This window comes from Lagopus muta, chromosome 14 (genome assembly GCF_023343835.1).
Source record: "Lagopus muta isolate bLagMut1 chromosome 14, bLagMut1 primary, whole genome shotgun sequence".
NCBI classification, from domain to species: Eukaryota; Metazoa; Chordata; class Aves; order Galliformes; family Phasianidae; genus Lagopus; species Lagopus muta.
Window position 1 is genome coordinate 14,329,084 of NC_064446.1, and position 17,007 is coordinate 14,346,090.

At 39.1% G+C, this 17,007-nt stretch overlaps 1 protein-coding gene across 1 annotated transcript in view; it reads right to left on the minus strand.

Annotated features, from left to right (window-relative positions):
* Positions 1-17,007, minus strand: part of SPOCK1 (SPARC (osteonectin), cwcv and kazal like domains proteoglycan 1) — a 257,730-nt gene that overhangs the window by 71,116 nt on the left and 169,607 nt on the right. The window contains exon 5 of the mRNA XM_048961050.1: positions 15,367-15,499. Within this exon, the coding sequence (XP_048817007.1) occupies positions 15,367-15,499 (133 nt within the window). The remainder of the gene's footprint in view (positions 1-15,366; positions 15,500-17,007) is intronic.

Sequence of the window (17,007 nt, forward strand, 5' to 3'; positions counted from 1 at the left end):
GAGGGCTTTTTAAGCTCCAACCATCATATGCCAATTTGATTTGGCAGCCAAAACTGTGATTCTAATCAAGTTAGAAAAGGAGCCCTGTGATTACCATCATCAAGAATGTCAGCTTTCTTCCAAAGAAAAAAAAAAAAAAAAAACAACAGTATTTGCAATCCCTATTTATTGCTAATTTCTCTTAAAGAGTTCTCTAGCTAAATGCAAAAGAGTTCATTGCATAGGGCAATCAGCCACATAAAGTTCAAGAACAGAAAATGACTGAAACTCAGTTGTTTTACACTTGGATGTTCCTCCAAGAAAATTCTCACAGCCTTCAAGAAGCCTGGAATGATGGGGAATTTTCCTGAATTTTCTTTCTTCAGATGGCGGGGTCTGTAGACATCATGGATAAGTGCAAGAATGCCACGTGCCTCATTGAGCTTTGGCTCCTCAGCCTGTATGATTCGATTGGCTCAAAGGTAGCAATGGGAGGAAGCCATAAGGCACAGCAGCCACTGACACCAGGATGTGGCCATGACACCTGCCTTCATTTCCCTTGTCTTCTCTCAGCTGTAACACATCAATCCTACAGAGCCTGAATCAGGCCGATCTTAGAATCCTTTTAACTTTGGAGTAAACAAGACAGAAAACCCATCTCGAACATTTCTGGTGACTTAATTCAGCCCAATGGGAACCTGCCTTCTGGGTCCTACTGCACTATGAATCGACAGACAGTAGTGAATAAGACTGAAGGACTGCTGAAAAGAGTTTCAACTTTTAATTATATATTCGCTGTGCAACAAAACAAATACTTCCATTTCAGACAAGCTGAATAACAACTTACTCTGATCTCTTGTAGCTTTCACCTGGAGCAGTACATACTATTTCCTTCCTTGCATTCTTCTGAATTCTCATTAACCTTTTTGTCAAGGTTGCATTAAACATGTCTTGTTAATTCACCATGTTCTTTGAGAAATCTGACATGGAAATGACAAATGCTTATCTGAAAAAACACTTCTGGTTTAATGAAGTGCATAACAAGGAACACAAAATTCTAGTTTATGACACAGGGTGAATTTGAGCTTTATTACTTCAGTGAGTTCAGCACCAAGAGCTGCTCAAGCATCTGTCCTTAAGGGAGAAGAAGAAAAGGTCAAGGATCCTGGAGGGACTAGAAGGCTTCAAGGGCTTCTCCCAGAGTTGGAGCATTTCTTCTGCTCAACGTGGTACACTAAACTATGTGCACCTTCTAAATAAAAGCCTTTTACAGTTAACATACGCTGCCCTTACTCTCACACTTTCCATAGGCCAAGGCATTGAATTTCTGAAACAACATCTCTTACCTTGAGGACATTCCTAGCAAGTAGTCACAAGATAATGCAATGTATGAACTTTCATATTTAGTTAGGTTTCTTTTTGTGTGTGTGTGAGAAACATTTCTATCTTGCGTAAACACCAGGCAGTTAACAAAGCATTTGTTAGTTCTCAAAAAAAGATCCCAGAGCAGTTTAATTGACTGGTATTGATGTGCTACAGCTATCCCATTAAATATATTCTGAAAAATATTCAGTAAGACAATTATGCAATGAAATTAGCATTTATATGGTTCCTTTCATCTACAAAGGAGCCCAAGTCCCATGTATTTATGAGTACAAATAATACCACTGCTGAAGTGCAGCCAATTCTACAGCAAAAATATCAAACACTGTACCAGCACATGACATGATGTGTTGTATGAAGATATTTAAAAAGCAGACAGATGACAATACCCAATTATCCAGATTAGAGTACTTAGAGTACTGAACACACACTAATACAGGGGCTGACTTTTATTTACCTGCTCAGTACAGGTAAGCCTTCTGATAATATGTTTGCTTTTCTTACATACTTTCCTTGGCCAAGCAAAGTAATTCACGGACAACACATTGGATGCCCACAGACCACCTGTCAGAAACCATTGCTTGCTTTATAAAAAAGAAAATCAACCAACACAGCAGTCCTTCAGGATCTCACTGGTTCCGACTACATAAACTGGTATGAAGCAAGTCTCATCCTTTTACCTTGGGATGCAGACTTTTTATTGGCTTAGCCTTGCACTGAAAAAGATTGAGTAGATTTAATTCAGAAAAACTGGTGTCTCTTAGCAGGAAAGAAATTATTTCAAGTTGGAAAAGCCTATGACCAATGAGTTCTGTAAAAACAAAGACAAACCCAAAAAAACCCTCCCAAAACCAAACAGCAAAGATAGAGCTCTGTGGCCTATACTTGCAATAGCTTAAAAAAATAGTAAGAGTTGTTCACTTATTTCTAACAGCTGAAGATAATAAGGCACAGCAGCCAGTCAAAACACTCTTCAGTTTTTCTCCAACAAGCCACCTTAAAACTAAGTTTGCTCATACGATTTTCTTAATGTAAAACTGCAGAAGCTGTTATACAGTCTGGACAGTAATACAGCAGCAGAATTAGAAATTTTATTAATATATTCACTGCCTCCAGAGGGCCAGTGTGTACTTAAGACTTGTGACACAGACATTATTTTCTAAGGTAAATCCATCAAGAATTGGTAACACTTATTAGTAAAACTGAGATGTTATCTCCCAAAGAACTCCCAGACTCCAAAGGTTAGAAGTGTTTTCCTGAAATATGTACAATGACCTCATAAATATTAATAGACCCTTCAAAACTGGAAAACACCACCAATTCCAGCCTACCTGTAACACTGCAGGATTGACCAAAACAGAATACAAGAACATTCCTGCAACAACTTACGCCCATAGAAGCTAGGATAAAAATGCAGTTTAGAAGTCATACTGCCATGCTTCAAAAGTCCATAAAGAATTCTTGGGGAACACATTTACACTCCATAACAGATTCAGCCTAGTGAGATGAGTTTAGTTTTCCTAGAACATGCTACAGTTCAAGAATCATAAAATTCACTTAGATAATAAACCAGTTTTTTTTTAATTGCATCAGATAACCAATCATATCCCACCAATCTTCATATTTCTATCAGCAAGAGATCTGTGGTTTTTTCCCCCGTGATTCCCTTTATAAAAGCTACTTTACAGAAAAACAGGAAAGCTTTCCTGTTGTATATCCTGTGCATTTTGTTGACCAGCTAGTTACCCAATCATTGCTACGTGCATTTTCCCATTTGCCACTGATGCAAACGTTGCATTTCTTCCACACGAATGCTTGGAGCAGTTTACTTGGCTGCAGTGCTCCAGACAAAAACCCCTTTCCCACTCACAGATCTGAGACATCTCCTCAGAAGAACACACGAGTTGCCCTTCTAAACAGCAGTACATCACCGTTCCTGCACTCTCTAGTAATACTGTAAAGCATTCAGTGATGACTGTGATTTTGGAAACAGTTTACAGAATACTTCAGTATTAAGCCTCTAATCCATTTTTTGCAGTTGAAAAAGAGCTGTTTGAGGTTTTACCACAACAGTACCCAAATTGTCCAGAGGATGTCACTTTTGAAATGCAAAGAATTGAGGTACATTTGCCCAAGCCCTGGCTTTCTGATTGAAGCTCCAGGCACAGCTCGCCACTGCTCAGAGGGGGGCTGGAAAATTGGGTCCTCCAGGCAGCATTGGCTGAATACCACAACAGCTCCAAATAGTCCAACAGACACTACAACACCTTTTTTTTCACCTGGATTTGGGCTACAGATTAATCTGTCCCAATTGCCCCTGACAAGACTGCTTGTCTAGTGAAGCCTTCAGCCTGTACTTTGGACTAGCACCATGCCCTAGCCAAGACCTTCAAAACATCCACAACACAAGCTGTCAGGAGCGTTACATTCCCTTGTCACTTTCTAAGTATGACTGATTAGCTAAGATCAAGGCTAAACTCAGCCACAGCAAGGGCATCTAACATGAATTATACAGCTGGCTTTCCTTCCTAGTCTCACAGCTACTCTATGGAATGTGCATTCCCTGCATATATTTCTATTTTTTATATCCACACCATATTCAATTCTATCAGCAGTTTCCCAGAGCTGACTAGGAAAGAAGTGACTGACTGCGTGGAGGAAGAACAAGGTCTAGAGAACGCCAGATTTTGGGAGGTGGTAAGAGTGCCCTCCAGGACACAGCCCAAAGTTGAAGGCGTGAAACGAGAGAGCCAGAGATGAACAACAAGCAGAAGAATCCAGACAGCACCCTCAGCAGGGAAAAGACAATGCCTCAAACGTAGCAAGTAAAGCAGTAAATCCCAGAGAGTAATCTGCCACCCTGAAAGCACAGCACATATGCAATCTTAAGAGTTTTTTGCCCAAGGGAAGGAGATACTGGAGTTTCAGTGTCAGCTCACGTCTCAGGCTCTCTTCTAAAGATATCTTTAAGTTGGTCACTCAATTTACTGGTAAGCTGTAAGATTTGATAATACAGTAAAGCTACCCAGTACTTTTCCTCTGAAAAAGAATTAGATGATAACATTTCAGACGCTGATGTACTGCGTATGACTCATGTCAACGTAGAGATAATCAGCGATAATGAAGAGAGATTTTCCCTTATCTGTTTCTACAGAAATTTATGAAGTTCACTACAGACGGTTATTTAGAAATGGTCAGGCTCATTCAAAGCTTCCTCATTCTGCAAGTTCTATGTAGACCATGCGGGTTCTCATTCTTCCAGTGGTGGCAAAGTTTATGGTAGTGCATCAGGAGAAAAACAAAATAAAACTATTTGAAATTTAATTTCACCGTTATTTCCATTTTCATCAAATTCTAGCACAGATAGAAGGAAAAAACAGTAACTTTCCATTGAGTGCCCACTAATGGAAGGTTTGTAAGTTAAGCTAATAGAAGAGTAGTATGGAGCATCCCTATCTAGCCCCAGTGCTAAGCATCAACATCTATACAACCTCTATCAAACTTGAACAGCATTTGCATATGAAGACTCAAAAGGTTGACTGCATCTCCCTTTTTGGAGAACTGTAAGATTTCACTACACCTCGGGTGCATACATGAAACCTCAATCCATGTGTGTCTGATAAGAGTTACTGGATGAAATGAGCAGAATTAGACCAGCAGGTAAAACTAACTTTCCATTCAATGCATGCTGCATGCAAACGAGAGTGTTGAGAGATCCCCTGCCACCACACAAAATGGTGCTACCTATAGAATCACAAGCCTTCACACTATTCTTCCACAACCCTATTCAGCTTTGGACGGACCATGTTCTTTGCCTCCAACATCAGCTTCTGGGTAAGCTGCTTCATGGTAGTCAAAAGCTATGTCAGAGAGCCTGCCAGTGACCTAATTCAGCTTGGAAATAAAACATCAGGCATATCAGATAAGCATTCAAACTAAACAGAAGATTTAGAACATGCTTTCAGATTTAAGGAAAAGTGTAGTCTTTAAATTACTGCTCTGAAATTTACTGGCTTAAAATGAAAGACCCTATGGCATCCCATCAAAGAGTTACATAACTCAAAAGTGTTTTCTTTGCTCAGTGTTGCCTGTGCAAGATATATTTAAGCAATAAAGCACACTTCCAATACTAACTCTCCTATACAGGCTCTGTGATGACAGATTTCAGTTTTGAAAATAGTGATGTCTCTGTACAGGCTAGCATTCCTCTTCCATTTTCATTAGAGGCTTTTTTTTCCTAGGTGTTTTCTACCATTTATTTGTTCATTTGAACTGGAAGGCTTTTGATACTAACTTCAGAGGATTCTGGCCATGATGAACATCCTATGATCACAGGTCTGGTATCCTACACAAACACACCATATTCCCAGCTAATGCAGTGCATCAGCTGGAACAGCTTCTCACTTCAGTCCCCCTGCAATTTAAATTGGCTGCGTATGATCAGTAAACATCTTCAATCTTTCAAGCTTCTGACTGTAACTTACAGCATTTAGCCCCCTGGGCAGCAGGTGCCTCTCACCTCTTAAAAATATTAAACAAGACCAGAATTGGAATTTCTGGCAAGAAGTTTCCATTTGTGTGAAAGGCAAGATATTCCTGGAATAACTTGTTAATGGATTTCTGATCCATGCCTTGATCTACAGAGATCTTTCAGTACTTTGTCTACCCTAATTTGTGCTTAAAACATATTTTCCCCTTCCACCAGTACCTCCACAATCCCCAGTAAGAACACCTGCAAATGAAATTACTTTGCACTTTTCACAGAATTTGGCTTTATTACTTCAGAAATCCTGCTTGAAGCTTATTAATTGTCCAAGTGTTGCTTTTTCCTTGCAATGATGTCGTTTCCATAGATAATTCCATTGACTAATTCTATTTGTTTCTCTTAGAGAACATTATTTCTGAGGCAGCCGAGAGAAGTAATAACAATTTATGCCATTTTTGTGACCTTTCATTTACAGCTCTATTCTAGCTAGGTCAAAATAAAAAGGTTACCCATAAAAAAAGAGAGGCTCTTGATTATAATCTGTGTCAAGATGTCTTGAAAAGGATTACTGACGCATTGAATCTTAATCAAAGGGTGAATATGAAGTGTGCTTTAAGCCACATCTAAACAGGAGTAAAGGTTTGGACAATTTTTACATTTCCTTTTAATGTCCTTTTATTTCACTGGAATCATATCTCATTCCCATGTGCAATTGCTAGCTATTAAAGGACCACCTCTAGCCTCAGCTTTATCTTTGGGTTTTATCACAACTACACACTGATACTGGAAGATAAAATTATGCCACAAATATTGCAAACTGGTGACAACCAGATATTGCAAACCCATTCACAGCCTTAAGGGGAGCATGTAGAAGCCATGTGAAGCATCATGTTGATCCTTCCCTTTGCCTGGTAAAAACTGGTGGAAGTAACAGGGCAAAGACACTGGAAATATGAATTATGGGAGCCAGTATTTCACATGTTACAGTGTGGTTGCAGGGCAATTTTCAAGAACCATGAGTGCACAGCCACAGACAGACAAGAACAGGACAAAAGTAATTTCCTGCCTGAGTCCCACCAGCGGGACCAGTCCATCCACGCAGTGCTCAGGTGTGCTTGGATGTGAGTGGTGGAAGGCATGGGATCAAACAGAGGACTTGCATGGTGCTGCCATGCACTGCCCCAGGATGAGATCCAGCAGCAGAAGTCCTGCAGGACAAGCCCTGGGATGTGGGCAGAACCCACATCAGAACAGCATCCTACCAATATTTTCTTGTCTTCCCTATCCTGCACAGAAATTGGATGAGAAAGCTTGTGTAACAGCCCATGCCATCCCTCCTCTGAAAGCCTCTACTTCTCTATTATTAATCCCTAGCATTTCAGAACTCACTCTCATTAATGAAATGCAAATGAAGAGAAAGCTCTGTCTAGACACTGACTGAAGAGAAGCATCTCCATTCAACTTCTGAAGTTTTTAAAAGGCTTTTTACCTTTCAGTGTTACCCAAGGAAACTTTTCTTTAAAAGACATTTCAGCACTCTCTCTCCCCCTCAAATAGCTCATTTTTAAAAACTCTTTTTTGACCTGAGAATGCAGGTGTTTAAAAGTCTTTTCAGATGCCTGCTCTATCAGTCTGCAGAAATTCCAACTGAGGTCACACAACCAGCATTACTGAAATCTAAACTAGGAAGCTTCCCTTTCTCCTTTATTTCCCCACCTGCTCATTATAATGTACAGGAAAAAAAGTGAATAACAGCTATCTAGACTTAAAGTGACCCATTTCACATTCTTTTCTCCGTTTGAACAAGTAACAACAATGGAAGACAAAAGATTGTATTAAAAGGAAAATACCCTCCACTGCCACACGTTTAGAACAAAATACATCTTTTTCCCTAAGCACAGGAAAAATCAATACGAAGTATGCTTGGACCAAAGGCTGCTTTTACTAGGATTACACTGCAATACCAAGTAGAGGCATCTTGTATTTCTGACAAACCGTGATCCTCTCTCCCTACATATTTATTCACAGAAGCAACACATTAAAATGAAAGAAGGAGAAATAGGTATCATTGGAAAACTGTCTAAGTTACATGGAAATAAGAATTAATGCATATAACTACAAAGAGCTTAAATTATTTTCACTGCTTTTGTCTATTAAGTTTCTCACTGATGAACAGCAGGTGAAAGTCAACCAGTCAAGCTCTCCATCTCTGTTTTATTCCAGGGAAGAAATCTCTCAGTGGATGAGAGGAGCCTGCTTGTATCATCTAATTAACAATGACTGCATACAGGTCCAGTATGTAGAAATTATCCTGCAAGCAATGGAACTACAGCAGTCTTTCTCCTGTGGGTTTGTCCCTTACATCTTCCCACTCGCACTGTAACAGCATCCCCACTTTCCTCTCTCTCCCACAGACTCTAACCCAAAGCCACCTACTCCCCACCCACCTCCCAAGCCCTCTGCAGTTGATCACAGCAATGCTCACAGGGTCATCTCCAAACCCTCAACTCCTTCCTGCCATTTCCTGAGGATAATATCAACTCAATTCCTTTTTCACACCAACTACACTTAATATGATGCGTTTATTTTAGGCATTACTGTTTCAAACCCAGTTTATTTGTACATCTAAACACCACAGAACTCCCAAATATGAGAAATGCATTCACTTGTGCACTTCATGCCACACCGACAACACGTTGAGTAACGGCAGCCTCCAGAAGCACTTTCTGGTCTATACTAAAGGGGCACATTTGAGTGCGATGCATAATATGAAGCAAATACACAAAAATCCCATTACTGTTAATGGAGAGTATATGCATCGCACCTCCCACATGCTTTAAAAATGATGCCTCACAGAATCACTTTAAATAACCCATATTCTACACAGCACGAACCTGTTATCTAAAAACTATTCTTTTGCCTGCTCTATTATAAAGGGACAAGAGACAGTTTACAGAGAAAAAGCCTCACAGCTTCAGCCTCCCTGACTTAGAAGCCTTTTCTTATTTCTTTTGCATACTAAAAATATATAGCAGTCTGCATCACTCAAATAATCTAATTTTTCCATCCACCTTCATTAACATTGCTGGCTGAAGCCAATTACAAATGCCTTAAGGCTCCTAGCCTCATAAGCATCGTGTGACAGGTCAGATTTTATTGTTTGCTCCATCCATCACTGCTGACACAGTAATTCAAAGTACACAAGACACAGTCTACTTGCTGCTTTCTTCTTTCTCCCTATGCAGCTGCTGCAATTTTAATGTAGAAGCTTATTAAGAAGTACATAGTCTTCTGTCATTCTGTGCTGGCTTCAACCACATATTTAAAAAGAAAAAAGCCCCAAGTTATGTTTTTCCTCTAATTACATCTAATGCTCTCTCCTTTGGGGTTAATGTGCTCAAGCAAGTCATTGCTGGTGATGTGCTTGAGCAACAAATGCATTTTATAGCAGTCTAATGTAATTTGGTAACAAGTATTCAAAAAGTGAGAATTCAGCCACAGAACCACCACTACCAGGAAAGACATCTCTGAATGACCTGGAAAACAAACTGAGGTACCTGATTTATAAAACACAAATTATATTGCAATGTCTTCCAGCCTAACAACAGGTACCTAAATTCATTATTCAAGATGTTAATGTGATGCAGTCATATTAAAACATGAGCTGAAGATTAAATTAAAAACATTCCACAAAAGAGTTGTTTTTCCAAGGTTTTGGAATACTGAGCAGCCAACAGCAGGGACGTTGTATATAATTCTAATTACTGGCATTAGTTACCTTACTGCTTAAAATAAACACTGCTCATTGCCTTCAGTATAGTAGAGCCATTGAATCATCAAGAAGAAACTCAATAAGATTAACATTAGATGTTCAGTGAGTTGGCCTCCTTCAACACCAGTCTTTGCTGTGTAAATAAAGTAATCTAACTGACAAACAAGAATCTAGATTAAAAATTTAGCATACTATAAATTCCTCTAACAAAAGCTGGAGATAACTCAATGCTTCATAATGGCTTGGTAAAGAGAATTTAGAATGTGTGACTAAAAAAATTAATGCAAAACACCTCACAGTCGTACACCTTATATTCTTCTGATCTGGAACAAGTGAGATGTGAACATGAGCAGCCACATTATTACATGGCAGTTCTAAATACTAAACTCTAGGATTATTTATAGGTAAGTGAAATTAATATACCCATTCTAAAGATACTTTTAAGTGAATCCTATCAATCAAATTGCAATATGTTCAAATGTGCTCCACAAAAGCAGCATAGCATGCTCCACAAATGGTGGTTCTTTGGCTTATTTAGAGATTATCCTGTGGGAGCACAGATGAAAGTCAAGGCAACAACAACAAAATCCTGCTCTTCTGCAGCACACACAAAAAGAGGTCTTTCAGTTACCTTACAGAGTCACACAAGTGTTATCAGCCATTAAGGAAAATGGACTTGTAAAGAATTTAAGGCAACTGGATGTGAGAGAAGCAGCTTTATGCCACCTGAAGCTTCATCTCTTCCTCTCACTCAGTGACGGTAAGCATTCGTTCAGAAATCTTAAGGTTATTCACTTCTGCACAGGTTCTTATGCTGCACTTCTCAGCATGGTATTTATGTTCACCTACTGCAGTTACACATGGAGAAAGCTTGTGTTGTTTTTTCTTCAAGAGAATTCAGAAATATTTTTTATAAATTCATCACCAACATGAAAAATTAATTAGTCAATCTTCATTTGCAGAAATGCATGAAAGCTTCCCCCAACGCTGAAGGGATAGCAGCAGTGTCTGAAGGAGCACTGTGCCCTGAGCCACAGCAATTTCTCATTCATTTACAAATACTCTAACCTTGCAGCATGACCAAGTAGACTTTACCCACAAGAACTGCCCAGAGCTCTTTTCCTCTATTTGTTGATTGAGGATTATTTCAGCTGTTCTCACAATCCATACTATGCCAGGTGAAAATTTTTGTGAACATGCATATCTATATTCTTGGGATTTAGTTGGAAAGCTGTCTCAGAAGTAGCCACAACACACAGATCAGCAGTTATGTAAGCCTGCTTGCTCTGAGTTATGATATGAAACTGATAGAGGATTGTTTGGGATTTTGAGTTTACTATCTGACATCACTAAAAAACAGACACTTCTCTACCTCAACATAAAACTAAGTGGGATTTGAAAGGAAACTCAGGAATTTGTTCAATCACATGGTTGTTTGACACAGAAATGCTGTTGATAATAAGCTAATCAATGACCAGTAGCACAGCTGGAGTGATGAAAAGACCTGTGGTGCTGGAGCACATCGCATCCATCTACGAACAAGCAGTTAAAACTGGGGACAGTAGCTCAGCTTAGATCCCAGAGCAGGATTTTGTTGGCTTATTCATGACAACACATTTGAGTCTACCACTTTCTAACCTTGAGAGGATAACAATATTGATAGCAAATAACTACACCTGTTTTATCTTGACAGTACATGTCACCAGAAGTCTCTTTAAAAGGACAAGCATCACTGTAGCTCGCCGCACAAAAACTTGGGAATAGAGCTGTGCAGGAGTGATTTACTGTAGTCTCCCACAAGTGCTCGGCGCTCAGGACGTGGATTTTCCACATCTAATTTGACACCAGGGAAACTCAGACTAAGAGGTGAAGGGATAAATTTTCCAAGTCACAGATGGTGCTTAAATGCCATCTGTGCCTTTCAAAATCCACCCTTGGGTAAGCTGATGAAAGCCATCCCATCCTTCCCCAAGTAAGAATTGAGACCAACTTCATTCCCAATTCTCTGCTTCTACCTTGAAACCATGCTGAGAAAAATATGTAAATAAACAATGGGACGTCCTGGGATAGAGAGCACTTGATCAAACAGCATGGCTCAGTTCATGCTTCAGGCTGAATGAACTTTGCAGCTGCTGTAGGCGCAGTACAATGTTCCATGTTTTACCTTCCAAAGGACAAGGTTTGGTATCTACGACTTGTTTATGCAGTAACAAGTTCACATCACTTTTGGCTTGAGTCTCGCTGCCCCAGGTCACGGGCAGAGGGAAATTCTATCTTGCTGGGAGTACAGAGTCCAGCTGTGACCTACACAAGGGAATTCCTCACTCAGCTGATGATCAGACAGATTTACTGCTTGCCAAGCCTCTGCTGTGTCTTCTATCAGGAATTGCATTAGCTGTGTTCTCAGAAAGGCTGAGTACCCATCGCATAAAACACAGGCAGTGGAGCCTGTGCAGAAACCACAGCTGAACAGCAGCACCCCATGCTTAAGGCATGGATAACCCAGCCAGCACTTGGATTATGAAAAAATCTGACCATACTGCACTACATTCTCAATGTTCAGACGCTACAAGTGCTCATTTATTTTTCTTCTGAATGCAGACTCCTCCTAGTTAAATGCAGCAGCTCTCACAATAAGCACATTTAACTAGCAGCAGCTGGTTATTTTGGCCATTATTTTGTCTCCCATTTCAAGATTGCTGGAAAATTATTTCTCTTGCATATCTCTTAATATCAAATTTGTTACCTGATGTTATGACAACAGGAGGTGATTTTTCCATTTTCAAACAAAGGCACGATCACAGATTTAATTAGTTTGCAGTGATTTAATTAAAATTTGCAGAACAACAATGTACCTAATTAGAAGCATAATAATTATACCAATGTACCTTTCATCTTTGAAGGCTACATTAGTCATTGAGGTGGTATGTTTTGTAATTTAAGACCATTCTTATTTTCATTTTCTGATTAGTTAAGTGCAGTCACTGTCATGTTCAGGTAATTGCTTTATTAACTAGCTTAATTAAACTTCCTGTAAAACTGACAGCTACACAGTTATTCTTAATGTGCTGCTGACAAAAACATTAACTAATTACACAGTGCTCTTTACAGAGCTTACTTACCTCACCAGCTTAATCCACTAGTGCCTTAAAGAGCTTTGAACACTGACTACAATGTACTGTAGAAATGTTTTGTGTTGTTGAAGCATTAAGCAGAGCTCTTCATACCCAGGAAACAGCAACCACTCTTTACAAGTTTATAAGAGTGCAGAGGGTGCACATTTGTAAGAACACTCAAGCAGGAAGAGGACTCTGAAATTTTAGCCTAACATAAAGCACTGGTAGTTCAAAATTGACATAAAGCTGATTGAGTTTCTCTAGCACTTCATCCTGCAAGTCGAACAGGCACCAAGACTTATTGGTTCAAATCGTATATGAGGACTGAGGAGCTACAGACCACATCTCCCATCTGCATTCAGTGTTTGCCATATCCAGACATGGAGATGTCTGACACAACTTCAGAATCACGCCCACCATAGAACACATTTGTTATATGGAAAACAAACCAATAAGAAAAAAACAGACCTTGATTGCCATCAATTTCAGCACTTTAGAAAGCTGTTAAAATAACCCAGATCAACAACCGAAGCAAGTTTTGAAATGGTTCAGAAACATAAATTTTAATACCTAAATGATGCAGACAATGAAGCAGTACAACTCTCATATATGAAAATAAATCTAAATAGAATTGGTTTTAATAAGGCTTTTTTAAAAAAAATGGATTTTCAGGAAAATCTGCTATGCTGGCGGATGCTTGAGCCCAACGCAGGATGATAGAGTAAGGAATGTGATTCAATTTCATGCTTTTCATCTGCACTATCAGTTGCTGAGTGCCTCTAGAGATGACCAGCTATAACACCATGTCCCAGGAATGATGTTCAGAAATAAGCCACTGCTGGGTCTATAACGTTTCCCTTGCTGCTGTGGGAATGGCTGTCTTTAAAGAATCCTAATCCCTTCAGTCAATGGGGATAGGCACAGATAGTCCCCTGAATCATTTGTGCTGTAATTAATGTAAGTAAAATGCTTTCTTCTAAAACACCATCTCCAGAGAAAGCACTGGAACAGTGAGACAGCCTGAGGATTAGCAAACAGCGCAAGCCAACAGGATGACAACGCCTTTATTATTGGCTATAGAGTCTGTACGACTGCAAGATTTTGCAGGCAACAGCAACTAAGACATCATTCGGAAGAATAACAATTAAAAATGCATTCTAGGTTCCTTTTCTGGAACTGAACCCTTAATGAATTCTTGAAGTTTCATGAAAAAATTGAACAAACCAAACCAGAAGTCCTCCATCTTCCACATGCTTTATCAAATATCATTCTGGATCAGGTTCTGCAGTCTTAATTTTGCTTTAAAGGTCTGAAATTAAACTTTGAAGAAACAGACTTTATGGTAAAAAAAAAAAAAAAGTAAAAAAAGCAACTGAGATAGTGGTGATGAATGCAAAATGTACAAAGATGATTTAAGCAGGATGACCAGGTACGCATCAAAGGCTATTTACTATAGATTTGCTCATTTTCTATTCTCTAGAGTCCAGAGGTAAAAAGGTGATTTCAAAACAAGCTTAATTTTAATCCCTGATGCCAATTCTGCATTACAAAATAAATACCTGAGAGTATTAAGGAGAATGTTTATTTAACAGGCAACTTAGAATCATTTAATGGACACTGTATGTGCAAGAAAATTTCTGCTGATTTGCTCCTTTGGCTATGCAAATCCTTCAGCCAGAACAGGAGACAGCCTTAAATGAATTAGCTGTGGCAGCATTTTAATATCTGCATCTGTTAGTGGATGAAGCTCAAGCTGCCCAACTGAGAATGGAGCATAACAGTGCACCACCTTGCCTGTGTCACAGCAGTCAGTTCTCCACCCTTGATCTTTTAGTTTCCCTGGATATTTCAGAGGCTCTGTTTGGATTTTAAAGGGAAGTTTTACTGACTGTCATTTTACCTTGGATGTAGAAAGAGAAGAACACTTCAGAGGCACTCCCTAAACATGACTTCCAACGCCTGAAGCACTGTTTATGGAACATGCATCTAAGACATGGAAGGCTTTATTTGATAATAAGAGATCTGGACTGCTGAATGACTGTGAAGACAGTTTCTTTTATTGAATCAAGCCCTAAGGTGCTCATATTTTTAGTATAACAATGAGCCAATTTATCCCTGCTGGGTTATGGGAATTTTCTTTTTTATGGTACCATATACACTGCATCTGGCACACGAGAGCGTTAAAAGATGTAAACAAATTGCTATATGTTAACAACACAGTCTGAGAAACAAATAAAACCAAGGAGAACTGCCCATCACAGAGCAATGACACTGCCACGTTGTTTTAACAGTTGCGGACCAAATGTAAAACAAGAAATACCCTGAAACCTTGAGTGAGCAAGACATTTTGGACAAACAAATTTGTTGTGTTGTTGCGTTATTGGAAGTGTTCTACTTCACTAGCAAGAACAAACTATTGAGAGACACGAATCATGACATCCATAAAATCCTGGGTTGTCATTCCAATCTGACATTTGTCAGATGTGTAAGAAAATGTCAATTTATCAGCACTTTTTACACAAGAAAGAGCTGAAGCAGACTCTAATTTAACGCTGCCTATTGGCTATAACTATCACATCTTTATATTCCATCCACAGCTAAAAGGTCTGCAAGGCACAAGCAGAACTTACCTTGGTAGTGTATGTATGTCCATCGGAGCCGCAGACAGGGCTGGCATGCACAGTGGGGCATGGCTTGCATTTCACCATGTTAGCTGGTCCAGCCCAGTGCTTCTGAGCTAAGTTCCCTTTCTTTTGTCGAATGCTGTAAAGCAAGAGACATCAGGTTTTTTGAACACGCTTGTGTGAAACAGAAGAATTATCTGAAGAAAGCACAGCCTGGTTTTCAACACAGCATTCATTTAAAGCAAGTGAATTAAATATAGCTCCTAACAATGCTACTAAAACACAGCATATTCTTGCAGACAATCTAAAAGTCATAAATTATTATCCACTATTAGACTAACAGTGCTTGGCAGGTTCATTCTGATAGCATTTTGTTAAACCACACAAGAATTGCTGAAGAAGGCAGCACCTTCATTGAGTTGCCAAATTCAAGCCTGTAACTTATGGCCAGGCAGCTCCATAGACGCCTAACACTTCTCCTCTTCAGGGAACAGAAAGTTATTAAAAGCATTATGCAAATAAATTATTGTTAAGGTTGAGTTCAGATTAAAAGCAGGCTGCAGCAATTTGAGAGCAAAATTGCTTCAAAAAAGATTACATTAGGGTAATAAAAATTTACAGACAGATAGAAATCAAATAACTTTGTACATGTAGTAGCATTCTTAACATTCCAACTTCTGTACAGCTGCTATGCTCAGACCAATGGCAGTGCCACCAGGAGCACCACAGTGACAGCATCTCCAACTACACAAGCATTTGTTCCACAATGAACTTAATTATTACATTAAAAATAAGTATGAAATGACATCTGCTTTGGAAACTTACAGCAAACCACTTGGAATTGATTCTGATTAATGGCTCATTTTCCTATATTAACGAACTACTTGGCTGATGCAACATTTACTAATTATCATCAGCATACTGTTGTAAGCCGATTCAAAGTTCACTTCATAAACCACAAGCCAAAGTTACAATACAGACACGTTTAGGCCACGAGCATTTGTCTCTCACTTGATAAAAATTTACAAGGAAAGGGAAAGCATCACATCAACTTTGCTGGAGACTTAAGAAAAATAACGGCCATCTGTTCCCATACTACAGTTAAAAAACGATATGATACAGTGATTCAGCTAGAAATCTATTCCAATGCACTGCTGAACAACCTTACCACAATTTTAGAAAAATATATACGGATATTTTAAAGCAATCTCACTACAGCTTGCAAATTGCAACACAATACTGACTGATGTAATGACACATTCAGTTGCTAAAATAATGAAAATTCTATTCTTTCATCTGGGTTCAAGTTTTCTCCCAGTCTAACCTTTGTCACGGAGATGACTAGATCTGTAAAGAAGATTATGTCCACAGAAGGAATCCAATCATGATATCACAAACTATGAAAACAGAAGCAAAGTATTAAAGACTAAATTCCCCTGTTATTTTGAAGAAGTTTTCTTAATCTGCAGAGCAGCATCCTTCCTTCAGATGCATTCTGCCTTGCTAGGTTACCAGCGCACCACATGCTGAACACCACAGATATGGGGTTGCTTAGCTCTGAAACTCAGCAGATACATTCTCTGTGGTGCTGGGGCTGTACAAATCACATCTTTAATTTTTCTGACTTCTCTATAGTCCCCTGACCCC